This window comes from Rhinoraja longicauda, chromosome 16 (genome assembly GCF_053455715.1).
Source record: "Rhinoraja longicauda isolate Sanriku21f chromosome 16, sRhiLon1.1, whole genome shotgun sequence".
Lineage (NCBI taxonomy): Eukaryota > Metazoa > Chordata > Chondrichthyes > Rajiformes > Arhynchobatidae > Rhinoraja > Rhinoraja longicauda.
In genome coordinates this window covers 8,490,182-8,517,865 of record NC_135968.1, presented here as the reverse complement: position 1 = coordinate 8,517,865, position 27,684 = coordinate 8,490,182, and the positions used below count along the sequence as shown (strand labels likewise).

Below are 27,684 nucleotides of genomic sequence, written 5' to 3'. Positions count from 1 at the left end.
CTGAAACGTCACCTACCCATAGAAACATAGAAACATAGAAAATAGGTGCAGGCGTAGGCCATTCGGCCCTATCGAGCCTGCACCGCCATTCAATATGATCATGGCTGATCATCCAGCTCAGTAATCTGTACCTGCCTTCTCTCCATACCCCCTGATCACTTTAGCCATAAGGGCCACATCTAACTCCCTCTTAAATATAGCCAATGAACTGGCCTCAACTACCTCTGTGGCAGGGAATTCCACAGACTCACCACTCTCTGTGTGAAGAAATGTTTTCTCATCTCGGTCCTAAAAGACTTCCCACTTATCCTTAAGCTGTGACCCTGGTTCTGGACTCCCCAACATCGGGAACAATCTTCCCGCATCTAGCCTCTCCAACCCTTAAGAATTTTATATGTTTCAATAAGATCCATCATGTTCTCTCAGTGATGCAGCCTGGCCCGCCGTGTTACTCCAGCATTCTATCTTCAGTGTAAAGCAGCACCTGCAGTTCCGGCCCACAAAGTTATAACTGGTTACATTTCCCATAGAATATTTGGGATATTTATGCTGGTTTGTGACATGACATTCTCCACTGAATTCTCCTCCCCACATTCGGCTGTAGGAATAAAAATGCTGCCTTCCACACTGACCTTCTTACGCTGGTGAGCTCATACAATAGACAATAGACAATAGACAATAGGTGCAGGAGGAGGCCATTCAGCCCTTCGAGCCAGCACCGCCATTCAATGCGATCATGGCTGATCACTCTCAATCAGTACCCCGTTCCTGCCTTCTCCCCATACCCCCTCACTCCGCTATCCTTAAGAGCTCTATCCAGCTCTCTCTTGAAAGCATCCAACGAACTGGCCTCCACTGCCTCTGAGCAGAGAATTCCACACCTTCACCACTCTCTGACTGAAAAGTTCTTCCTCATCTCAGTTCTAAATGGCCTACCCCTTATTCTTAAACTGTGGCCCCTTGTTCTGGACTCCCCCAACATTGGGAACATGTTTCCTGCCTCTAATGTGTCCAATCCCCTAATTGTCTCATATGTTTCAATAAGATCCCCCCTCATCCTTCTAAATTCCAGTGTATACAAGCCCAATCGCTCCAGCCTTTCAACATACGACAATCCCGCCATTCCGGGAATTAACTAGTGAACCTACGCTGCACGCCCTCAATAGCAAGAATATCCTTCCTCAAATTTGGAGACCAAAACTGCACACAGTACTCCAGGTGCGGTCTCACCAGGGCCCGGTACAACTGTAGAAGGACTTATTTGCTCCTATACTCAACTCCTCTTGTTACGAAGGCCAACATTCCATTGGCTTTCTTCATGCCTGCTGTACCTGCATGCTTCCTTTCATTGACTGATGCACTAGGACACCCAGATCTCGTTGAACACCCCCTCCTCCTAACTTGACACCATTCAGATAATAATCATACTTACTGGGGGCCCTAACATGGGCAGCCCGCCTGAAAATAAACACGGGGACGCAATCTATCATTAGTTTAGTTTAGAGATACAGCATGGAAACGGGTCCTTCGGCCCACCGAGACCGCGCCGACCAGCGATCCCCGCAACACTAGCGCTATCCTACCCACTAGGGACAATTTACAATCTTTAGCAAAGCCAATTAGCACGCCCTTGGAGTGTGGAAGGAACCAGAGCACCCGGAGAAAACCTACGCAGGCCACGGGTGAACGTACAAACTCCGTACAGACAGCATCCATAGTCAGGATCGAACCCCTGGGACTCTGCACTGTAAGGCAGCAACTCTACCGCTGCGCCACCGTGCCGCCCTGTGACGAACATATGCCTGAAGATTTCGGTCTGGGTGGCGTGAATGGTTGGTGTTGATTTGTTGGACACTTTACACTGAGGCCCACAACAGGAGAGGTGAGCACCAGTCAAAGGGACTGCTCAAACTAGTCCGAGCGTCACAGAGTGATACAGCGTGGAACAGGCCCTTCGGCCCAACTTGCCCACACCGACCAACATGTCCCATCTACACTAATCCCACCTGCCTGCCTTTGGCCCATATCCCTCTAAACCGGTCCTCATCCATGGTTCTTAATCCTCACGATCGCACCTTCCTCGTCTACCTCCCTCCAGCAGCTCGTTCATACATCCACCACCATTTATGTGAAAAAGCTACCCCTCGGGTTCCCCTTAAATCTTTCACCCCCTCACCTTAAACTTATGTCCCCTGGTCCTCTATTCCCCTACTCTGCTGGCAAGAGACTCTGTGCGTCTACTCGATCTGTTCTTCTCACGATTTTATACGCCTTGAAAAGATCACCCCCTCATCCTCTTATGCCCCAAGGAATAAAGTCCCAGCCTGCTCAACCTCAGGCCCTTGAGTCCTGGCAACATCTTCGTAAATCTTCTCTGAACCCTTCCAGCTTGACAACTTTCCTATAACACCGAACTGAACACAATACTCTAAATGCGGCCTCACCAGCGTCCCACTCTCCAAATATTTACAGGTTTGTAGGTTAATTGGCTTTGATATAATTGGAAATTGTCCCTCGTGTGTAGGATAATGCTAGCATCAGGGTGGGCTGAAGGGCCTGTTCCCGTGATGTATCTCTAAAGTGTAAAATCAGCATCTGCAATTCCTTCTGTCAACGTAAAGGAGACCATCAAGTCTACTCTGCCATTCAATCATAGCTGACCAATCTTTCCCTCTCAACACCATTCTCCTGCCTTATAGACAATAGACAATAGATGCAGGAGTAGGCCATTCAGCCCTTCGAGCCAGCACCGCCATTCAATGCGATCATGGCTGATCACTCTCAATCAGAACCCCCTTCCTGCCTTCTCCCCATACCCCCTCACTCCGCTATCCTTAAGAGCTCTATCCTGCCTTCTTCCCATAACCCCTGACTCCCGTACTAATCAAGAATCTGGCAATCTTCACCATAAAAATTCCCATTGACTTGGCCTCCACAGCCGTCTGTGGCAATGAATTCCACAGATTCACCCCCCTCTGATTCAAGAAATTCCTCCTTATCTCCTTTCTAAAGGTACGTCCCTTTTATTCTGAGGCTATGGGGTCTGGTCCTGGACTCTCCCACTGGTGGAAACATCCTCTCCACGTCCACTTTATCCAGGCCTTTCACTATTCGACAATTTGGGTCCTTTGTCACCATCATCAAATTCAGGGACACGTTTCTTCCCAGCTGTTATCAGGCAACTGAACCATCCTATCAACAACTGGAGAGCGACCCTGAGCTACTATCTACCTCACTGGAGATCCTCGGTCTATCTTCAATCAGACTGTACTGGACTTCATCTTGCACTAAACGTTATTCCCTTTATCATGTATCTGTTTTACCGTGCATGGCTCGATTGTCACCGTCTATAGTCTTCCCGCTGGCTGGTCAGCACGCAACAAAAAGCTTTTCACTGCACCTCAGCACACAGGAGAATAAACGAAACTAAACTGGTCTGGCTGGGTCACTGTGTGAAGGAAGGAACAGCAGATGCTGCTTTAAACCGAAGGTGGACACTTAAAACTGGAGTAACAGCGGGCCAGGCAGCATCTCTGGAGGAAAGGAATAGGTGACGTTGAAGGAGGATCTCCACACGAAACATCAACTATCCCTTTTCTCCAGAGGTGCTGCCCGACCCGCTGAGTTACTCCAGACTTTTGCGTCTATCTTCAGAAGAAGGTATCTAAGAAAAGACGACGAATGTAGAATGGTTCATTGTTGGCGGAGGGGAAGGTGACAACGAGGCACTTTTGTGTCCGTGAATTGGTTAACTGACTGTTTCTGTGTCGTGCGTTCTAAGCTGCTTGATACAACTCCATGGTTTAGCTGTTAGCCTGTTACTTACGGGTACCATTGCAGTTTAATAACAGCCATTGCAGAAATTTCGCAGAACTTTTACGCGCCGAAACATTTATGTGTAATTTTAATTAAATACATGTTAAATTTGGATTTGATTTCAGTGAGCACCTCTAATTATCCTGATTTATTTTGCTGATAATCACACAAAATGGAATCAAATCAAAAAAACGGGGACGGATTAACCGGAACTTTAAAAGAAGCAAGTTTACGAACTTTGATTCAGCAAACAGGATATAGCTTGGTCCAGGTGAGAATTCATTGACACAAGATAAAAACCACTTACTTTGATTTTAACTTTCACTAAATCAGACGGAAATATAGGAAATCATATCTATTCTTGCCTGGTATTTTGATTTATGGGAATTATTTGCTGCCATGCAACTTTATGAAAGTACAATAGTTTGAAAATTATGATTTAAGCTTTGTTTATGTAAGAAAATAACTGCAGATGCTGGTACAAATCGAAGGTATTTATTCACAAAATGCTGGAGTAACTCAGCAGGTCAGGCAGCATCTCCGGAGAGAAGGAATGGGTGACGTTTCGGGTCGAGACCCTTCTTCAGACTGATGTCAGGGGGGCGGGACAAAGGAAGGATATAGGTGGAGACAGGAAGACAGTGGGAGATCTGGAAGGAGGAGGGGAAGAGAGGAACAGAGGAACTATCTAAAGTTGGAGAAGTCGATGTTCATACCGCTGGGCTGCAAGCTGCCCAGGCGAAATATGAGGTGCTGTTCCTCCAATTCCCGGTGGGCCTCACTATGGCGGAGATCTGGGAAGGGGGACCCAAGGACCCAAACAGTCTTTCCAGGTGAGACAGAGGTTCACCTGCACCTCCTCCAACCTCATCTATTGCATCCGCAGCTCTAGATGTCAACGTCTTTACATCGGCGAAACCAAACGCAGGCTCGGCGATCGCTTCGCTCAACACCTTCGCTCAGTCCGCCTTAACCAACCTGATCTCCCGGTGGCTGAGCACATCAACTCCCCCTCCCACTCCCAGTCTGACCTTTCTGTCATGGGCCTCCTCCAGCGCCATAATGAGGCCCACCGGAAATTGGAGGAACAGCACCTCATATTTCGCCTGGGCAGCTTGCAGCCCAACGGTATGAACATCGACTTCTCCAACTTTAGATAGTTCCTCTGTCCCTCTCTTCCCCTCCCCCTTCCCAGATCTCCCACTGTCTTCCTGTCTCCACCTATATCCTTCCTTTGTCCCGCCCCCCTGACATTAGTCTGAAGAAGGGTCTCGACCCGAAACGTCACCCATTCCTTCTCTCCGGAGATGCTGCCTGACTTGCTGAGTTCCTCCAGCATTTTGTGAATAATCTTTGTTTATCATTGACTGTGATAATGGTTAACTGTTTCAATTATCACGGGTCATTTCCTGACAGTGGTGGGTGTCAAAACGCTAAATGAATTACAACTAATGCAAATGATCAAAAACCGGTGCATATTTTCACAGTTAAATGTTTGACAATATTTCTTTCCTTCATGCATTCGTTCTTTTGACTGTGGAAACAAAGAACTCGCAGTTCCCTTTAATACACAAAAAGACACAAAGTGCTGGAGTAACTCAGCAGGTCAGGCAGCATCTCTGGAGAAGAAGTTGTCTCGATACGATATAAGATACGATATGATAGAACTTTGTTTATCCCAGGAGGGAAATTGGTCTGCCAACGGTCATAAAAACACAAGATACATGAAACGTGAAATTAAAGTGTCGAGTGGAAAGGATTGGGGGATGTGCAAAGATTGGGGGGAGGGGGGGTGGGGAGTCAGTCTACCCCATGCTGGGGGAGTCCAGAACAAGGGGCCACAGTTTAAGAATAAGGGGTAGGCCATTTAGAACTGAGATGAGGAAAAACCTTTTCAGTCAGAGAGTTGTGAATCTGTGGAATTCTCTGCCTCAGAAGGCAGTGGAGGCCAATTCTCTGAATGCATTCAAGAGAGAGCTAGATAGAGCTCTTAAGGATAGCGGAGTCAGGGGGTATGGGGAGAAGGCAGGAACGGGGTAGTGATTGAGAATGATCGAGAATGATCAGATTGAATGGCGGTGCTGGCTCGAAGAGCCGAATGGCCTCCTCCTGCACCTATTGTCTATTGTCTATTGTTTATGACAGAAGGGGGAAGAGTTGTACAGTTTGACAGGCTCAGGGAAGAATGATCTCCTGTGGCGTTCTGTGCTGCATCTTAGTGGAACCAATCTGTTGCTGAAGGTGCTCCTCAGGTTGACTGGTATGTCATGGAGGGGGGTGGGCTGTATTGTCCAAGATGCTCCACAGTTTGACGAGCACCCTCCCCACCTCCCATGATTCCAACTCCGCCCCCCAGGACAGAGCCAACCTTCCTGATGAGTTTGTTGATCCCGTTGGCATCCGCGGCCTTCGCCCCGCTGCCCCAGCGCGCGGCAGAGAAGAAGATGGCACTGGCCACCACCGATTGGTAGAACATCCACAGCATCTCACTGCAGACGCTGAAGGAGCGGAGCCTTCTCGAAAAGTACAGCCGGCTCGATCTGAAACGTCGCCTATCCATGTTCCCCAGAGATGCTGCCTGACCTGCCGAGTTACTCCAGCACTTCGTGTCCTTTTAGCTTGTGTGGCTATGCTGATGTTGGGTATTATGTCCCTACCTAAATGATGTGTCTACCTAAAATATTTATATTTATAAATCTCTCCGTAAGTATCTTTACAATATATTTACAGCTGTTGATGTCATTTTCTTGTTTAGACCAAACTGAAGATTCAGCAAAAAAAATCACAATGTTCTTCGAATGTAGCTGCTAAAAAACACACCGATCAGCCGAAACATTATGACCACTGACAGGCGAAGTGAATAACATTGATTATATTGTTACAATGGCACCTGTCAAGGGGTGGGATGTATTAGGCAGCAAGTGAACAGTCAGTTCTTGAAGTTGATGTGTTGGATGCAGGAGAAATGGGCAGGAGTAAAGACCTGAGCGACTTTGACAAGGGCCAAGTTGTTATGGCCAGACGACTGGGTCAGAGCATCTCTGAAACGGCAAGGCTTGTGGGGTGCTCCCGGTCAGCAGTGGTGAGTACCTACCGACAGTGGTCCGAGGAGGGACAAACCACAAACCGGCGACAGGCAGGGTGTTGGGCGCCCAAGGCTCATCGATGCGCGAGGGCAACGAAGGCTCTCCCGTCTGGTCCGAACCAAAAGAAGGTCCACTGTGGCACAAGTCACAGAATGTTTTAATGGTGGTCACGGGAGGAATGTGTCACAATACACAGTGCATCGCACCCTGCTGCGTATGGGGCTGCACACGGAGGACCAACAGCATATTAGGCAGGTGGTCATAATGTCTTGGCTCATCGGGTCATAATGTTTTGGCTGATCGGTGTATATACTAATGTATAAACAGCATCAATGAATGAGAAACACCTACAAGATGAAAGGTTGTCCCTTACATTAGATGGCTTTTGGTCAGAGATCTGTATCTCCCGGCTGCAAGATAAAACTGGGAGATCTTTGTTACACCGGGTAGAGATCGGGTAAAGGACAGCGCGGTGGCACAGCGGTAGAGTTGCTGCCTTACAGCGCTTGCAGCGCCGGAGACCCGGGTTCGATCCCGACTACGGGTGCTATCTTTCAAAAACTTACAAAATTCTTAAGGGGTTGGACTGGCCAGATGCAGGAAGATTGTTCCCAATGTTGGGGAAGTCCAGAACAAGGGGTCACAGTTTAAGGATAAGGGGGAAGTCTTTTAGGACCGAGATGAGAAAGCTTTTTTTCACACAGAGAGTGGTGAATCTGTGGAATTCTCTGCCACAGAAGGTAGTTGAGGCCAGTTCATTGGCTATATGTAAGAGGGAGTTAGATGTGGCCCTTGTGGCTAAAGGGATCAGGGGGTTTAGAGAGAAGGCAGGTACGGGATACTGAGTTGGATGATCAGCCATGATCATATTGAATGGCGGTGCAGGCTCGAAGGGCCGAATGGCCTACTCCTGCACCTATTTTCTATGTTTCTATCTGTACAGAGTTTGTACGTTCTCCCCGTGACTGCGTGGGTTTTCTCTGAGATCTTCGGTTTCCTCCCACACTCCAAAGACGTACAGGTTTGTAGGCTAATTGGTTTGGTAAATGTAAAAATTGTCCCGAGCGTGTGTAGGATAGTGTTAATATGCAGGGGTCGCTAGTCGGTGCGGACCCGGTGGGCTGAAGGGCCTGTTTCCACGCTGTATCTCTAAACTAAACTAAACTAATAGATCAAGACCAAAGTCCAATTAAAAATTAATTTTTTTTAGAACGTGAGACAAAGGCCGTACCTTTAGACAGGAGACAAGGAGGAATTTCTTTAGTCAAGGGTGTGGTGAATCTGTGGAATTCATTGCCACCGACAACTATGGAGGCCAAGTCATTGTTTTTTTTTGAAGGTATTGGGTATTGACAGATTCTTGATTAGTAAGAGTGTCAGGGGTTACGGGGAGAAGGAACACTAGGGACTGTTTACAATTTTACAAAAGCCAATTAAACCTGCACCTCTATGGAGTGTGGGAGGAAAACATAGCACCCGGAGAAAATCTTCATGGTCACGGGGAGAATGTACAAACTCCGAACAGACAGCACCCGTAGTCGGGATCGAACCGGCCTCTCTGGCGCTGTAAGGCAGCTACTCTACCGCTGCGCCACCGCTGCGCCACCTGGTGTTCTGCATTAAATCAATGGATCAAGCAGCATCCCTGGAGGACAAGGATCGGCAATGTTACAGGTTGGGAATCTGAAGATAGACAATAGACAATAGACAATAGGTGCAGGAGGAGGCCATACGGCCCTTCGAGCCAGCACCGCCATTCAATGTGATCAGCTAATGTTATCCCACTTTTCAAGAAAGGAACGAGAGAGAAAACGGTGAATTATAGACCAGTTAGCCTGACATCGGTGGTGGGGAAGATGCTGGAGTCAATTATTAAAGAGGTAATAACGGTGCATTTGGATAGCAGTAAAAGGATTGGTCCAAGTCAGCATGGCTGATCATTCTCAATCAGTACCCCGTTCCTGCCTTCTCCCCATACCCCCTGACTCCGCTATCCTTAAGAGCTCTATCTAGCTCTCTCTTGAATGCATTCAGAGAATTGGCCTCCACTGCCTTCCGAGGCAGAGAATTCCACAGATTCACAACTCTCTGACTGAAAAAGATTTTCCTCATCATATCATATCATATCATATCATATCATATCATCTCCGTTCTAAATGGCCTACCCCTTATTCTTAAACTGTGGCCCCTGGTTCTGGACTCCCCCAACATTGGGAACATGTTTCCTGCCTCTAACGTGTCCAACCCCTTAATAATTTTATACGTTTCGATAAGATCCCCTCTCATCTTTTTAAATTCAATGAGCATCATGGTCTTCAATCTTGTTCCAAACATTATTCCATGTGCAAACATACATTTCTTTTGCAAGTGACATACCCAGGTGCCAAATTGCCGAAGGCAGATGAGATTGGTTTAACTTGACATCATGTCCGGCACAGACATTGTGGGCCGAAGGGCCTGTTCGCGTGCTGTACTGCTCTGTGTTGTAGGTTGGTGCTGTGCGTCGGAACTCAAGTGCAATCGCACTCACCATCAATTGTTGTGCAGGAAAATAACTGCAGATGCTGGTACAAGGCGAAGGTGTCACAAAATGCTGGAGTAACTCAGCGAGCCAGGCAGCATCTCAGGAGGGAAGGAATGGGTGAAGAAGGGTCTCGACCAGAATCGTCACCCATTCCTTCTCTCCAAGATGCTGCCTGACCCGCTGATCAATTGTTGTGTGAGGGATTCTTGGAGGTGAATTTGCAACAGCTCTCAATTTGCAATACACTAATACAGTGAGAGGGGGTGAGAGAGGGAGGGAGGGGGGGAGGGGGGAGGGGGGAGAGAGGGAGAGAGAGGGAGAGGGAGAGGAGAGGGAAGGAGAGAGGGAGGGAGGGGGAAAGGGAGGGAGGTGGAGAGAGGGGGAGAGGAGAGAGGGGGAGGGAGGGAGGGAGGGAAGGAGAAGGAAGGGGAGAGGGAGGGAGGGGGAAGGGAGGCAGATGGAGGGAGGGGGAGAAGGAGGGAGATGGAGGGACGGAGAGAGGGATGGAGAGGGATGGAGTGTGAGAGTGGGGAAGGAGAGGGAGGGAGGGAGGGAGGGAGGGGGAGAGGAGAGAGGGGGAGGGAGGGAGGGAGGGAGAGAGGGAGGGAAGGAGAGGGAGGGGGAGAGGGAGGGAGGGAGGGAGATGGGGAGGGAGGGAAGGAGAGGGAGGGAGAGAGGGAGATGGGGAGGGAGGGAGGGAGGGAGGGAGGGAGGGAGGGAAATGGAGGGAGGGGGATGGAGAGAAGGGGAGAGAGGGAGGGAGGGAGTCAAGTCGAGTCAAGTCACTATTATTTGTATAGCACATTTAAAAACAACCCACGTTGACCAAAGTGCTGAACATCAGCTCAGGTACAAAGAACGAACATACAATGGCACACAAACATAACAGCACATACATAAACCTTTCACAGCGCCCCCTCAGAGGGCCTCAAATGCGAGGGAGTAGAGGGAGAGTGGGAGGGAGGGAGGGAGGGAGGGAGGGAGGGAGGGAGGGAGGGAGGGAGGGAGGGAGGGAGGGAGGGAGGGAGGGAGAGAGGGAGAGGGGGGAGAGGGGGGAGGGGTGGAGAGAGAAAAAAAAGGGAAAAAAGAAAAAAGTGGAAAGCGGAGTAAACCAAAGTGGTCGCAGGAACCTGCACACTCCGCACAGTCAGCATGTGAGGAGCTGAGAGGCAGCAGACCTACCATCTGTGCCACTGTGCCACCCTTTCGCACCACTGTGCGAGACCTTCTTTACGCAAATGTGCGACATGGAGTCACATGGAGGGGAGTCACACTGCCCCAGTAAGCGTGATTGCTGTGTGGATACAAAGCCAGTGCACGTTAGCAGTAACTGGCAGAGTGGGTACGCTGCACCGCCTCGTTTCCCCATGAGGGGGCAGCCTTCACCATCGGCTCTCGTACCAGCAGCTCAGGGACAGACCAAGGCAAAGATGGGATGGGAACAAGTGGACGGTTGAAGCTAAACCCAGATGGTCCTGGCTGGCTGGGTTGCCCAACATCCCTGCTCTTGAGGCAGCGCAGCGTAGGTTCACGAGGTTAATTCCCGGGATGGAGGGACTGTCGTATGAGACAGGATTGGAAAGACTGGGCTTGTATTCACTGGAGTTTAGAAGGATGAGAGGGGATCTTATGGAGACGTATATAAAATTATGAAAGGACTGGACAAGCTAGATGCAGGAAAAATGTTTCCAATGTTGGGGGGGGTCCAGAACCAGAGGCCACAGTCTAAGAATAAAGGGGAGGCCATTTAAAACTGAGATGAGAAAGAACTTTTTCACCCAGAGAGTTGTGAATTTGTGCAATTAATTCTCTGCCACAGAAGGCAGTGGAGGCCAATTCACTGGATGAATTTAAAAGAGAGTTAGATAGGGGCTAGTGGAATCAAGGGATATGGGGAGAAGACAGGCACGGGTTACTGATTGTGGATGATCAGCCATGATCACAATGAATGGCGGTGCTGGCTCGAAGGGCCAAAAGGCCTCCTCCTCCTGCACCTATTTTCTATGATTCTATGTTTTAACATCTAGTTGTGATATTGAAGCCTTGCAGTGGCGTATCAATAGAGCTGCTGCCTTACAGCGCCAGAGACCCGGGTTTGATCCTGACTACGGGTACTGACTACGAGGCCACAGTTTAAGAATAAGGGGTAGGCTATTTAGAACGGAGATGAGGAAAAACCTTTTCAGTCAGAGTTGTGAATCTGTGGAATTCTCTGCCTCAGAAGGCAGTGGAGGCCAATTCTCTGAATGCATTCAAGAGAGAGCTAGATAGAGCTCTTAAGGATAGCGGAGTCAGGGGGTATGGGGAGAAGGCAGGAACGGGGTACTGATTGAGAATGATCAGCCATGATCACATTGAATGGCGGTGCTGGCTCGAAGGGCCGAATGGCCTCCTCCTGCACCTATTGTTTATTGTCTATTGTCTGTCCAGAGTCTGTACCTTCTCCCCGTGACCGTGTGGGTTTTCCACGGGAGCCCTGGTTTCCTCCCACACTCCAAAGACAAACAGGTGGGTGGATTAATTGCCTTTGGTAAAATTGTAACTTTTTCCTAGTGTGGGTAGGACAGTTTTAGTGGAGGGGGAGTGATCATAATGAGTAGGTTAACCTATGATGAGCAGATGTCGGCATTGGGCCTGCATTCGCTGGAGTTTAGAAGAATAACGGGGGACGTCATTGAAACATACAGAATAGTGAAAGGCTTGGATAGAGTGGATGTGGAGATGTTTCCACTGGTGGGAGAGTCTAGGACCAGAGGTCACAGCCTCAGAATTAAAGGGCGCTCTTTTAGAAAGGAGGTGAGGAGGAACTTCTTCAGTCTGTGGAACTGTTAATCTGTGGAACTCTTTGCCACAGAGGGCTAAATAGGCCCAGTCAGTGGATATTTTTAAGACAGAGATAGATTCTTGATTAGCACGGGTGTCAGGGGTTGTGGGGAGAAGGCAGGAGAATGGGGTTAAGGAGGGAGAGAGAGATCAGCCATGATTGAATGGCAGAGTAGACTCGATGGACCGAATGGATTAATTCTGCTCCTATTGTTGTACTTCGTGGTCCGGTACCTGTTGTACCTTTGTTGTGACTCTGGAAGGACCACGAGTACACATGTTTAAGATGTTATCATGGTGGAGCTTAACTCCAGGCTGTTTATTCCAAGGCCGCCTGGATCCAGAGTGACCGCCTAATCACACCAATCACTTATATACACAGGCATACAAAGTAGTCCTTGGATACACAAAGTAGTCCCAGCAATATCACAACACCTATCACTTACGAACCATGTTGCTCGATGTTTTATTTCGCCTTATGACTGAAGTTGCTCATCGGTCTATTTTATTTGCAGTCAGGTTCGTCTTAATGTTTATTAAAAAGGTTTCATTTTCTCGGTTTTTACGTGCCCCTCGTCTACCCTGTCTTTCCTTCATTGTAGGAAAATGGGCAAAGGAAGTACGGCGGGCCCCCTCCTGACTGGGAAGGTCCAACGCCCGAGAGGGGCTGCGAGATCTTCATCGGAAAATTACCACGAGATCTTTACGAAGATGAACTTGTACCGGTTTTGGAAAAAGTAATGATTTCTACCTGTTTTCCCTTCGAGAAGTAAATACAAGTTGGGGCGCAGCGATAGAGTTGCTGCCCCACAGCGCCAGAGGCCCAACTTCGACCCTGACTGCGGGTAGCTTGTCTGTACGGAGTTTGTACGTTCTCCCCGTGACCTGCGTGGGTTTTCTCCGAGATCTTCGGTTTCCTCCCACGCTCCAAAGACGTGCAGGTTTGTAGGTTAATTAGACAATAGACAACAGACAATAAGTGCAGGAGGAGGCCATTCGGCCCTTCGAGCCAGCACCGCCATTCAATGTGATCATGGCTGATCATTCTCAATCAGTACCCCGTTCCTGCCTTCTCCCCTGACTCCGCTATCCTTAAGAGCTCTATCTAGCTCTCTCTTGAATGCATTCAGAGAATTGGCCTCCACTGCCTTCTGACAGATTCTGAATTCCACAGATTCACAACTCTCTGACTGAAAAAGTTTTTCCTCATCTCAGTTCTAAATGGCCTATCCCTTATTCTTAAACTGTGGCCCCTTGTTCTGGACTCCCCCAACATTAATAATAATAATAATAATAATAATGCATTACATTTATATAGCGCTTTTCAAAACACTCAAAGACGCTTTACAGGGATTTCTAGAACATAGAGAAGTGAATAAATAGATAAATAAGTAAACGAACAGAGAAAGGAGACAGAAGGTGAGGTGACCTTCAGTGGTTGAAGGCAGTGATTGGGAACATGTTTCCTGCCTCTAACGTGTCCAACCCCTTAATAATCTTATACGTTTCGATAAGATCTGCGTGGCGTAAGATTGGCGTGGTGTAAAATGTATAAATTGTCCGATAGTGTTAGTGTGCGGGAATCGCTGGTCGGCGTGGACTCGATGGGCCGAAGGGCCTGTTCCCGCGCTGTATCTCTAATCTAAACAAGTAACCCCCAAAATAAAACTTGAGGAACTTACTTTAGTTTTATTTTAATAATTAATCAATTACAAACAGCGCCTGTTGTCGGGATCGAACCCAGGTCGCTGGTGCTGATCTCAACCCCAAACGTCACCTATTGCTTTTCTACAGAGATGCTGCCTGTCCCGCTGAGTTGCTCCAGCATTTTGAGTCTGTCTTTGATGTAAACCAGCAGTTCCTTCCCAAAACGAACAGAAAACCAGATGCTTCCAACATCCAGCCATCAATTTACAGCCTGTGCTTTGTAAATCTCAGTTAACTTTGTAATTAAGAACTTTGCTCATTCGCTGCCCTTCATTGTTTGTCCACTCTGAGTGACTACTCAAATAAATCTCTGCGCACACGTTCTCTATTTACACTCCCAGTACACACTATTATGCAATAATGTTCTTATCTTATTTGCCTTTGATGTGCCCAGAGGTGGAATCCTCCCAGAATCCTTTGTTGCTCTCCATGTGGTCGAGGCCTGGATGCAACTCTAAAATTGCTAAATAAGTCGCAGGAGCCGAATTAGGCCATTCGGCCCATTGAGTCCACTCCTCCATTCAATCATGGCTGATCCATCTTTCCTTCTCAATCCCATTCTCCTGCCTTCTCCCCATAACCCCTGACGCCCGCACTAATCAAGAATCTATCTATCTCTGCTTTACAAATATCCATTGACTTGGCCTCCACAGCCATCTGCGGCAATGAATTCCACAGATTCACCACCCTCGGACTGAAGAAATACCTCTTCACCTCCTTTCTAAAGGTGCGTCCTTTTATTCTGAGGCTGTGCCCTTTGGTTCTAACCTCTCCCACTAGTGGAAACATCCTCTCTGCACCCAATCTATCCAGGCCTTTCATTATACAGTAAGTTTCATTGAGGTCCTCCCCTCATCCTTCTAAACCCCAGCGTGGTACAGACCCAGAGCCATCAAACGCTCCCCATGTATTACACCCCAATCATCCCCAGGATCTTTCTTGTCAACCTCCCCTGGACCCTCTCCAACGCCAGCACATCCCTCCTCAGAAATGGGTCCCAATGGATAATATACAAGGCTCTAATGGATGAATGGACAAATCCCAGTGGGAACATGTGGGAAGCCACATCCAGTGCCTCTCCTCACTGAACAACACCCATGACAATTGGCCTCTGCTAACCTGGGCACGCACTAATTCTTGACTGCCTGTGACCTCAAGTTCATAACAGTGAACCTCATGTGATGATTTTAACAAAGGCGGAGCTGCAGTGTTGGACTAAACTAAATTTACACATCAAACCTTTACGTCGAACTTAAACCAACAGCCGACTTGAACAGAGGAATATTGTCACAGGGTTATGGTGTGGGAAAATAACTGCAGATGCTGGTTCAAATCGAAGGTAGACACAAAATGCTGGAGTAACTCAGCGGGTCAGGCAGCATCTCAGGAGAGAAGGAATGGGTGACGTTTCGGGTCGAGACCCCTCTTGGTTTTGTCTTTTTGCACTATTATTGTTTGTTTGATATATGTACACACACACATACACACACACACACACACACACACACACACACACACACACACACACACACACACACACACACACACACACAAACACACACACATATGTATGTGTGTGTGTACTCTGTAAACATCATATTTATATATATATATACATATGTACACACACACATACACACACACATATACACACACATACACACACACACACACACATACACACACACATACACACACACACATACACACACACACATACACACACACATACACACACACATACACACACACACTCTGTAAATATCATATTTATATATATATACATATGTACACACACACACATACACACATATATATATATTTATATATATATACACACACGCACACACGTATATATACTGAAGAAGGGTCTCGACCCGAAACGTCACCCATTCCTTCTCTCCCAAGATGCTGCCTGACCTGCTGAGTTACTCCAGCATTTTGTGAATAAATCGATTTGTACCAGCATCTGCAGTTATCTTCTTATTATACATATATATATATATATATACATATATATCATATATGTGTGCATGTTTGTGTAATATATTACACATATATACACATATATGTATGTATTTATATTACACACACACAGACATATATATGTGAGTGTATGTGTGGATACATATATATATACACACACAGTATCTAGTTTTGTATGGTGTTTACAGTGTACTATATTTACATATCTGTTGTGCTGCTACAAGTAAGTATTTCATTGTTCCGTTTCGACAATAAAACACTCTGGCCTTGACTCTCAGTGTTTGGAGTAAATAACAAAATAATTAGCTTTAGCGATGTTGGGTTGAGCATATTAGTTGGTGTTCCTCTGTGCAAGTCATCGAACTTTGCAGTTTATTGTATCTCATTTTGTTTATCTTGCCTAGGTGAACCAGAAAGCAGATGCTTTTGTTTCTCCTGAAGATAGACACAGAATGCTGGAGTAACTCAGCGGGACAGGCAGCATCTCTGGAGAGAAGGGATGGGTGACGTTTCGGCTCGAGACCCTTCTTCAGACACGTCTCGACCCGAAACGTCAGTCGTTCCTTCTCCCCAGGAAGGCTGCCTAGCCCGCTGGAGTTACTCCAGCATTCTGTGCTTAACTTTGGTTTAACCACGCCTTCATCACCTCCCGTCTGGACTACTGCAACAGCCTCCTCTATGGCGCACCCTCAAAAATCATCAATAAACTTCAATACATTCAAAACTCCGCTGCCCGTCTACTCACCCACTCCCCGATCCGTGACCATATCACCCCCGTCCTTTACAAACTCCACTGGCTCCCCATCCCCCAGAGAATCCAGTACAAAATCCTCCTCATGACCTACAAAGCCCTCCATAACCTGGCCCCATCCTACCTGACTGACCTCCTCCACAGGCACACTCCCACCTGCACCCTCCGCTCTGCTGCTGCCAATCTCCTGTCCCCCCCCATCCGGACCAAACTCAGATCCTGGGGGGACAGGGCTTTCTCCATCGCTGCTCCCACCCTATGGAACTCACTACCCCAAACCGTCAGAGACTCCTCCTCACTCACCACATTCAAAACATCACTGAAGTCTCACCTGTTCAGTACTGCCTTCAACCACTGACCGTCACCTCACCTTCTGTCTCCTTTCTCTGTTCGTTTACTTATTTATCTATTTATTCACTTCTCTATGTTCTAGTAATCCCTGTAAAGCGTCTTTGAGTGTTTGAAAAGCGCTATATAAATGTAATGCATTATTATTATTATTATTATTAAACCAGCATCTGCAGGTCCTTCCTGCAGCACTTTTCTCCTCATTGTTTTCTTATCTTGTCACCCAGATTGGAAAGATATACGAATTACGCATGATGATGGACTTTAATGGCAACAATAGAGGGTACGCTTTTGTCCTGTTTACCAATCGACAGGAAGCCAGGAATGCAATTAAACAACTCAATAATTATGAAATAAGGTTAGTTAACGGCACGGCGGAGATACACAGGTGTGGCTTGGACCTGCCACCAGACTCAGGAACATCTTCTTCTCCTCCGTTGTCAGGCTTCTGTCCTGTCCATGTACCTGTTCAAATGTTTCTTCAACTTTGTGATACCACTTGCCTCGACTACCTCCTCCGGCAGCTCGTTCCATACACCCACCACCTTCAGTGTGAAAACGTTACCCCTAAGGTTCCTATTAAATCTTTCCCCCCCCCCCTCCACCGCCCTCACCTTAAACCTATGTCCTCTGCTCCTTGATTCCCCCGCTCTGGGCAAGAGACTCTGTGCGTTTACTCGATCTATTCCTCGACTTCGGAGTTTGAAGAAGGGTCCCGATGTGAAATGTCACGCATCCATGCCTTCCACGGACCCTGCCTGGCCCGCGGAGTTCCTCCAGCACTTTTTTTGTTTTTCTCCAGGTTACAGCACCTGCAGTTCATAGAAAACATATAAAATAGGTGCAGGAGGAGGCCATTTGACCCTTCGAGCCAGCACCGTCATTCATTGTGATCATGGCTGATCATCCACAATCAGTAACCCGTGCCTGCCTTCTCCCCGTATCCCTTGATTCCACAAGCCCCTAGAACTCTATCTAACTCTCTTTTAAATTCATCCAGCGAATTGGCCTCCTCTGCCTTCTGTGGCAGAGAATTCCACAAATTCACAACTCTCTGGGTAAAAAAGTTTTTCCTCATCTCCGTTTTAAATGGCCTCCCCTTTATTCTTAGACTGTGGCCCCTGGTTCTGGACTCCCCCAACATTGGAACATTTTTCCTGCATATAGCTCGTCCAGTTCTTTTATAATTTTATAGACAATAGACAATAGACAAAAGGTGCAGGAGGAGGCCATTCGGCCCTTCGAGCCAGCACCGCCATTCAATGTGATCATGGCTGATCATTCTCAATCTGAACTGTGGCCCCTTGTTCTGGACTCCCCCAACATTGGGAACATGTTTCCTGCCTCTAACGTGTCCAACCCCTTAATAATCTTATACGTTTCGATAAGATCTCCTCTCATCCTTCTAAATTCCAGTGTGTACAAGCCTAGTCGCTCCAGTCTTTCAATATATGACAGTCGCGCCATTCCGGGAATTTATACGTTTCTATAAGATCCCCTCTCGTCCTTCTGAATTCCTCGTGTCTTCACAAGTTCACAAGTTGTAGGAGTGGAATCCGGCCATTCGGCCCGTCGATTCTACTCCGCTATTCAATCACGGCTGTTCTCTGCCTCCCGATCCCATTTCCTGCACTGACCGGCGATCCCCGCACACTGCCACTAACACCAGTCCTCCGCACGCACTAGGGACAGTTGTACATTTTACCGCAAGGCAGTTAACCTACAGACCGGGTCCGTCTACACACAACAGGAACGGCCGCCTGTTGGGGGTCTGCGCGAGTGTGGACAACTGCCGCCTGTTTGTCGGGGGGATCCCCAAAACCAAACGGCGGGATGAAATCCTGGCGGAAATGAAGAAGGTGACGGAGGGGGTGATGGACGTCATCGTCTACCCTAGCGCGGCGGACAAGACCAAGAACAGGGGCTTCGCCTTCGTGGAGTACGACAGTCATCGAGCTGCCGCGATGGCCAGGCGGAAATTACTGCCAGGTTTGGAAACATTTTCCATTTAGTTTTTAGTTTGTGGAGATATAGGCCCGTCAGCCCACCGGGTCCGCGCCGACCAGCGATCGCCCGCGCGCTAACGCCGCCCTCCGTGCACGAGGGACGATTTTTACATTTACGCCAAGCCAATTAACCTACAAAACCTGTGCGTCTTTGTAGTGCGGGAGGAAGCCGAAGGATAGAAACATAGAAACAAAGAAAATAGGTGCAGGAGTAGGCCATTCGGCCCTTCGAGCCTGCACCGCCATTCAATATGATCATGGCTGATCATCCAGCTCAGTAACCTGTACCTGCCTTCACTCCATACCCCCTGATCCCTTTAGCCACAAGGGCCACATCTAACTCCCTCTTAAATATATCCAATGAACTGGCCTCAACTACCTTCTGTGGCAGAGAATTCCACAGACTCACCACTCTCTGTGTGAAGAAATGTTTTCTCATCTCGGTCCTAAAAGACTTCCCCCTTATCCTTAAGCTGTGACCCCTGGTTCTGAACTTCCCCAACATCGGGAACAATCTTCCCGCATCTAGCCTCTCCAACCCCTTAAGAATTTTATATGTTTCAATAAGATCCCCCCTCAGTCTTCTAAATTCCAGCGAGTACAAGCCTAGTCTATCCAGTCTTTCTTCATATGAAAGTCCTGCCATCCCAGGGATGGATAGCGGAGTCAAGGGAGAAGGCAGGAATGGGTACTGATTGGGCATTATTAGCCGTGAATGGTGGTGCTGGCTCGAAGGGCTGAATGGCCTACTCCTGCACCTATTGTCTATTATCGCGGAGAAAACCCACGCGGGTCACGGGCAGAACATCAAACTCCGTACAGACAGCACCCGTAGTCAGGATCGAACCCGGGTCTCCGGCGCTACAAGCGCTGTAAGGCAGCAACTCTACCGCTGCGCCACCGTGCCGCATTTGCATGTTTTTGCCAGTTGCCTAATGTATGCTTTTAAATAGGGCAGCAAGGGTCTCCTCCATTGTCAGAGTGAGGCTAAACGCAAATTGGAGGAACAGCACCTCATATTTCGCTTGGGCAGCTTATAGGCGGAGAATGGAGGCAGATGAGATTAGTTTATCTAGGCATCAGATTCGGCCCAGTCATGGTAGGCCAAAGGGCCTGTTCCTATACTGTTCCATGGTCTACGTAGGTTTAACCCTGTAATTTAGACAGAGGGTGGTGAATCTGTGGAATTCTTTGCCACAGAAGGCTGTGGAGGCCAAGTCAGCGGATATTTTTAAGGCGGAGATAGATAGATTCTTGATTAGTACGGGTGTCAAGAGGTTATGGGGAGAAGGCAGGAGAATGGGGTTAGGAGGGAGAGAGATAGATCAGCCATGATTGAATGGCGGAGTAGACTTGATGGGCCGAATGGCCTAATTCTACTCCTATTCTACTAATGACCTTAATTGCACACAGCCCAGAGATGCCTTCTTTTCCACATTTAGCAAATTGACAAACTTTGCTTTTTTGTTAATTTAGGAAGGATCCAGTTGTGGGGACATCCGATAGCTGTGGATTGGGCTGAGCCAGAGGTCGAGGTCGATGAAGAAACAATGTCATCAGTCAAAATTTTATACGTACGTAACCTTATGCTTCCAACCAGCGAAGAAACTATTGAAACGGAATTTAATCGCGTCAAACCAGGTAAGACCCGTAAAAGTCAACACGGGAATGGGGAAGCATTTATGTCTGAATTCTGGCTGATTGTACGGTTAAAGATGATGGGGATTACCAGCGATTTGTTTCAATGGGCCTTTCGAGCCCACGTGAGCAGGGCGGCACGGTGGCGCAGCGGTAAACGTGCTGCCTTACAGGGCTTGCGGTGCCAGAGACCCGGGTTCCATCCCGTCCACGGGTGCTGTGTGCACGGAGTTTGTACATCCTCCCCGTGATCGGTTCCCATGCAGGATAAATGTTCCCAGTCTGAAGAAGGGTCTCGACCCGAAACGTCACCCATTCCTTCTCTCCCGAGATGCTGCCTGACCTGCTGAGTTACTCCAGCATTTTGTGAATAAATAAATGTTCCCGATGTTGGGGGAAGTCCAGAACCAGGGGGTCACAGTTTAAGAATAAGGAAAAGGCCGATTTGGAGTGAGATGAGGAAAAACGTTTTCACCCAGAGAGTTGTGAATCTGTGGAATTCTCTGCCACAGAAGGCAGTGGAGGCTAATTCACTGGAAGTTTTCAACAGAGAGTTAGATTTAGCTCTCGGGGCTAACGGAATCAAAGGATATGGGGAGAAAGCAGGAAAGGAGTACTGATTCTGGATGATCAGCCATGATCATATTGAATGGTGGTGCTGGCTCGAAGGGCCGAATGGCCTACTCCTGCACCTATTTTCTATGTTTCTAAGTCTCAGCACTGACCACTGTGGAACGCCACTGGTCACATGAGATGCATGAACCATTTTAGCAGATATAGTCCCATCTGATAGCTCTTGATTTTGTAATGGAGCCACTGCTATTGGATGGTGGTGCTGGCTCGAAGGGCCGAATGGCCTACTCCTGCACCTATTTTCTATGTTTCTATGTTTCTAAACAGAGTCAATGTTTCAGGGGCGGCACGGTGGCGCAGCGGCAGAGTTGCTGCCTCACAGCGCCAGAGTCCCCAGGTTCGATCCCGACTACGGGGGCTGTATGTACGGAGTTTGTACGTTCTCCCCGTGACCTGCGTGGGTTTTCTCCGAGATCTTCGGTTTCCTCCCACACTCCAAAGACGTACGGGTTTGTAGGTTAATTGGCTTGGTGCAAGTGTAAATTGTCCCGAGTGTGTGCAGGATAGTGTTAGTGTGCGGGGATCGCTGGTCGGCACGGGCTCGGTGGGCCGAAGGGCCTGTCTCCACCCTGCGTCTCTAAACTAAACTGTGCTCTTAAATTTTGATTTCAGGCACAGTAGAAAGAGTCAAGAAAATCCGAGATTATGCATTTGTTCACTTTGTAACTCGAGACGATGCAATAAATGCCATGAACGCAATGAAGGGAAAGGTATTGATGGAATTTCTAATAACCAAAACACCTTCTCACAGAGTCATAGAGCTATACAGTGTAGAAACAGGCCCTTCAGCCCAACTTGCCCATGCTGACCAAGTTGCCCCATCTACTCTAGTCCCACCTCCCCGCATTTGGCCCATATCCCCCTAAGCATTTCCTGTCCATGTATCTTCCCAAATATCTTTTAAATGTTGTTGTAGTACCTGCCTCAGCGACCTCCTCTGGCAGCTCGTTCCATACACCTACCACCCTCCCTGTGAAAAAGCCCCTCGAGTCCTGGCAACGACCCTCATCAATCGTCTCTGTACCCTTTCCAGCTTGACAACATCTTTCCCATGATAGACACAAGCTGCTGCAGTAACTCAGCGGGTCAGGCAGCATCTGTGGAGAAAAGGAATAGCTGGCGTTTCAGGTCGAGACCCTTCTTCAGACACCTCTCCAATAACATGCTGCCCAAAAACTGAACACAATACTCTAAGTGTGGCCTCACCAGCGTCTTATAGAAGCTGCAATCTGATCTCCCAACTTCTAGAAGTGTCTCGACGTGAAAGGTCACCTGTTCCTTCTCTCCAGAGATGCTGCCTGGCCCGCTGAGTTACTCCAGCATTTTGTGTCCATCTTCTACGCTCGGTCGTGTAGGTAGGAACTACAGATGCTGGTTTAAACCAAAGATCGACACAAAAAGCTGGAGCAACTCAGCGGGACAGGCAGCATCTCTGGAGAGAAGGAACGGGTAATGTTTTGGGTCGAGACCCTTCTTCTTCTTCCCGAGACTCTCAGTCTGAAGAAGGGTCTCGAACCGGAAACGTCACCCATTCCTACTCTCCAGAGATGCTGCCAGTCCTGCTGAGTGGAATGAATGAATGAATGAATGAATGAATGAATGAATGAACGAACGAATGAATGAATGAATGAACGAAGGAATGAATGAATGAATGAATGAAGGAATGAAGGAATGAATGAATGAATGAATGAATGAATGAATGAATGAATGAATGAATGAACGAATGAACGAATGAACGAATGAATGAATGAATGAATGAATGAATGAATGAATGAATGAAGGAATGAAGGAATGAATGAATGAATGAAGGGATGAATAGGTTTATTGGCCAAGTATGTGCACATACAAGGAATGTGCCTTGGTGCTCCGCTCACAAATGACAACACAAACATACAGTTAACAATTAAGAATAAAGCATAAACACATCAAAACAATAAGGATACAACATTACGGTCTAAACACGTGGGTGAAAATAAATCAGAGCAAAAAAGAGACTGCAGAATTTGGTTATTGAGTAGAACTACCACTCGTGGAAAAAATAGTTACTCCACCATTTTGCGTCTATCTTCCATGTTCAATACTGTGACTGATGAAGGCCTACGTGCCAGGGGCCATTTTGACCACCTCCAATCTACCTGTGGTGAACAAATTGGATGGCGGTGGTTAATAATGTTTAATAACGTGTTTTCTGTATCTTCCCTCAAGGTGTTGGATGGCTCCCCGATCGAGGTGACACTGGCCAAGCCTGTGGACAAGGACAGCTATGTGCGTTACACCCGAGGAACAGGGGGCCGTGGGGCCATGCTGCATGGAGAGTACACGTACGCTCTGGGACACGTGTACGACCCGGCAGCGGCCTACCTTGGGCCCCCCGTTTTCTACGCACCCCAGGCTTACGCCACCATCCCCAACCTGCGGTTTGCAAATAAAGGACATCTTAGTGGGCGGGGAATGATACGGGCTCCCTCCGTCAGAGGTAACTCCCTCCCCCCCTCCCACCCCCCCCCCCCCCCCCTGCCCTTTCTTTAGTTTAGTTTAGAGATACAGCGCGGAAACAGGCCCTTCGGCCCCACCGGGTCCGCGCCGCCCAGCGATCCCCGCACACTAACACCATCCTACACCCACAAGGGTAAAAATCTTTATATTTACCAAGGAAATTAACCTACACACCTGCACGTCTTTGGAGCGCGGGAGGAAAACCGAAGATCTCGGAGAAAACCCACGCAGGTCACGGGGAGAACGTACAAACTCCGTCCAGACATCACCCTTAGTGGGGATCGAACCCGGGTCTCCGGCGCTGCATTCGCTGTAAGGCAGCGACTCTACCGCTGCGCCACCGTGACCACCGTTCTCTCAGTGGTTCTAACCCCAATCACCAGAGTGGGAATCATAGGCACCATTTGCAGCACACATTCCCGATATGGGAGGCCGGTTCCCTGATAAACGGCCAACAGCTATCCAAATGGGCGGCAGAAATTCCCATTTGGTCTTGAGGCCGGATGACAGAAGAGTGTAAAGAACTGTTTAGTTTAGTTTTAGTTTAGAGATACAGCGTGGAAACAGGCCCTTTGGCCCACCCAGTCCGCGCCAACCAGCGATCCCTGCACACTAACACTATCCTACACACACTAGGGGACAATTTAGACAATGGACAATAGACAATAGGAGCAGGAGGAGGCCATTCGGCCCTTCAAGCCAGCACCGCCATTCAATGTGATCATGGCTGATCATTCTCAATCAGTACCCCGTTCCTGCCTTCTCTCCATAACCCCTGACTCCGCTATCCTTAAGAGCTCTATCTAGCTCTCTCTCTTGAATGCATTCAGAGAGTTGGCCTCCACTGCCTTCTGAGGCGGAGAATTCCACAGATTCACAACTCTCTGACTGAAATAGTTTTTCCTCATCTCTGTTCTAAATGGCCTACCCCTTATTCTTAAACTGTGGCCCCTTGTTCTGGACTCCCCCAACATTGGGAACATGTTTCCTGCCTCTAACGTGTCCAACCCCTTAATAATCTTATACGTTTCGATAAGATCCCCTCTCATCCTTCTAAATTCCAGTGTATACACGCCTAGTCGCTCCAGTCTTTCAACATACGACAGTCCCGCCATTAGACAATAGACAATAGACAATAGACAATAGGTGCAGGAGTAGGCCATTCAGCCCTTCGAGCCAGCACCGCCATTCAATGCGATCATGGCTGATCACTCTCAATCAGTACCCCGTTCCTGCCTTCTCCCCATACCCCCTCACTCCGCTATCCTTAAGAGCTCTATCCAGCTCTCTCTTGAAAGCATCCAACGAACTGGCCTCCACTGCCTTCTGAGGCAGAGAATTCCACACCTTCACCACCCTCTGACTGAAAAAGTTCTTCCTCATCTCCGTTCTAAATGGCCTACCCCTTATTCTTAAACTGTGGCCCCTTGTTCTGGACTCCCCCAACATTGGGAACATGTTATCTGCCTCTAATGTGTCCAATCCCCTAATTATCTTATATGTTTCAATAAGATCCCCCCTCATCCTTCTAAATTCCAGTGTATACAAGCCCAATCGCTCCAGCCTTTCAACATACGACAGTCCCGCCATTCCGGGAATTAACCTAGTGAACCTACGCTGCACACCCTCCATAGCAAGAATATCCTTCCTCAAATTTGGAGACCAAAACTGCACACAGTACTCCAGGTGCGGTCTCACCAGGGCCCGGTACAACTGTAGAAGGACCTCTTTGCTCCTATACTCAACTCCTCTTGTTACGAAGGCCAACATTCCATTGGCTTTCTTCACTGCCTGCTGTACCTGCATGCTTCCTTTCATTGACTGATGCACTAGGACACCCAGATCTCGTTGAACTCCCCCTCCTCCTAACTTGACACCATTCAGATAATAATCTGGGAATTAACCTAGTAAACCTACGCTGCACGCCCTCAATAGAAAGAATATCCTTCCTCAAATTTGGAGACCAAAACTGCACACATTACTCCAGGTCACGGAGTCAGCGTGGAAACAGGCCCTTCGGCCCACCTTGCCCACACCAACCAACATGCCCCATTATACACTAGTCCCACCTATCTGCATTTGGCCCATATCCTTCTAAACCCACCTTATCCATGTACCTGTTTAATTTGTTTTAAACATTGTGACAGCAATGTTTAAATATTATGATAGTATTTCTACCTTTTGACAAATATTTTTTTTTTTAAATCAGATTCTATATGAATATCTGTTATTATATTTCTGCAGAGAGTTTTCATTTTACAAGAACGACAGACTAAATTGCAATAGACGTTCAGAAAGATAAAACACGGCATGTCGACGTAAATTAACACCTTAAGATTGCTATTCCACAGCAGTTGATAACATAGTGGTTGACCTGCAAATATTGAATGCCCTTAAAAACAGGGAGTGATTGCAATGGTGTGTGGTCGTGTATGCACCCACCTTTACGCGAGACGGTGGCGCAGCGGTAGCGTTGCTGCTTTACAGCGTCGGAGACCCAGGTTCGATCCCGACTACAGGTGCTGTCCGCGTGGGTTTCCTCCAAGATCTTCGGTTTCCCCCCACACTCCAAAGACGTACAGGTTTGCAGATTAATGGGCTTGGTATAAGTGCAAATTGTCCCTAGTGTGTGTAGGATAGTGTTAGCGTGTGGGGTTCGCCGGTCGGCGCAGGACTCGGTGGGCCGAAGGGCCTGTTTCCATGCAGTGTCTCTAAATTAGCCTAAACTAAATAGCGTTAGAAAAGGATGAAAAATGAAAAGTACATATTTTGTGACTATTTTAATGTTTTAAGACCCCTCAGCATTAACTAGGGACCCCCCGCCCCCCACACCCCTCCCCCCCATCACACCCCACTCCCCCTCAAGAGAGGGATGAGAATGGGGTTGCCAACTGTCCCGTATTAGACGGGACATCCCGTATTTTGGGCTGAATTGGTTTGTCCCGTAGGGGACCGCCCTTGTCCCGTATTAGGCCTGAGGGGGCGCTGTAGGCCCGAACACTGTAGGCCCGGTATCCGCTGTAGGCCTGGACAGTGTAGGCCCGAAGGCCCTGGCACCGCCGAGCGGAGGTTGCGTAGCAACCCGCCTCCCGGCCCAGGCGGCCGCCATTGGTGAAGCGGGAGCACGTGGCCGCTGGCTGGGTGAGGTCACGTGGGGCGCGGTGCGGTGACGTCACCTTTTGTCCCTTATTTGGGAGTGAGGAAGTTGGCAACCCTAGATGAGAATCCAGCTCAGTTCTGGGATAGTGAAGTCTTTGACTTATGCAATAGGTGGGAGACAAGACCGATTTAAAATGGCTCACTTTCCACTGCCAAGATCATTTTTTCAGTGGACTGGCTGCAATAGAGAACTTACCATGTAGCTGGATGCCTTCTCCTCATGGCACCGTTTATTGGTGTAGTCAGGCAGTATATCAAACCAGGTCACTCAAAACTATTGGCATGCAACCATTTTCCAACTTTATGTTCTGTTACAATATAATTCTCCACAGTATTTGTGCAGTCGTTAAAAACTCATCCCGTCGCCCTTTCATTAGGAAGCATTCAAAAGTTCAAAATTTGCACATTTTCACGGAATGGAGGGACATGGATGATATGCAGGAAATCACGGCTTGTTGGCATCGTGGGCAGTGCAGACAATGTGGGCCGAAGGGCCTGTTCCTGTGCTGCACTCTTCCGTTTAATTTAGTTTAGTTTCTAGTTTAGTTTAGTTTAGTTTTGTGGCACAGCGTGGAAACAGGTCCTTCGGCCCACTGAGTCCACGCCGACCAGTGATTACACTGGTTCTATCCGACACACTAGGGACCATTTACAGGAGCCAATTAACCTACAAGCCTGCACGTCTGGAGCGTGGGGGGAAACCGGAGCGCC

At 48.1% G+C, this 27,684-nt stretch overlaps 1 protein-coding gene across 5 annotated transcripts in view; it reads left to right on the top strand.

Moving 5' to 3' along the window:
- The window catches only part of a1cf (apobec1 complementation factor), a 47,509-nt gene that overhangs the window by 9,377 nt on the left and 10,448 nt on the right, over positions 1 to 27,684 (top strand). For 4 of the 5 annotated variants that reach the window (XM_078413185.1, XM_078413184.1, XM_078413181.1 and 1 more), the window contains exons 2-8: positions 3,942 to 4,087; positions 12,852 to 12,986; positions 17,269 to 17,399; positions 18,792 to 19,030; positions 20,524 to 20,688; positions 21,931 to 22,028; positions 23,524 to 23,794. In XM_078413185.1, the coding sequence (XP_078269311.1) occupies positions 3,989 to 4,087; positions 12,852 to 12,986; positions 17,269 to 17,399; positions 18,792 to 19,030; positions 20,524 to 20,688; positions 21,931 to 22,028; positions 23,524 to 23,794 (1,138 nt within the window). In that variant the 5' untranslated portion in view covers positions 3,942 to 3,988. Of the gene's footprint in view, positions 1 to 1,794; positions 1,883 to 3,941; positions 4,088 to 12,851; positions 12,987 to 17,268; positions 17,400 to 18,791; positions 19,031 to 20,523; positions 20,689 to 21,930; positions 22,029 to 23,523; positions 23,795 to 27,684 lie in introns of those variants that run through there. The other variant, XM_078413182.1, reaches the window with a different exon arrangement.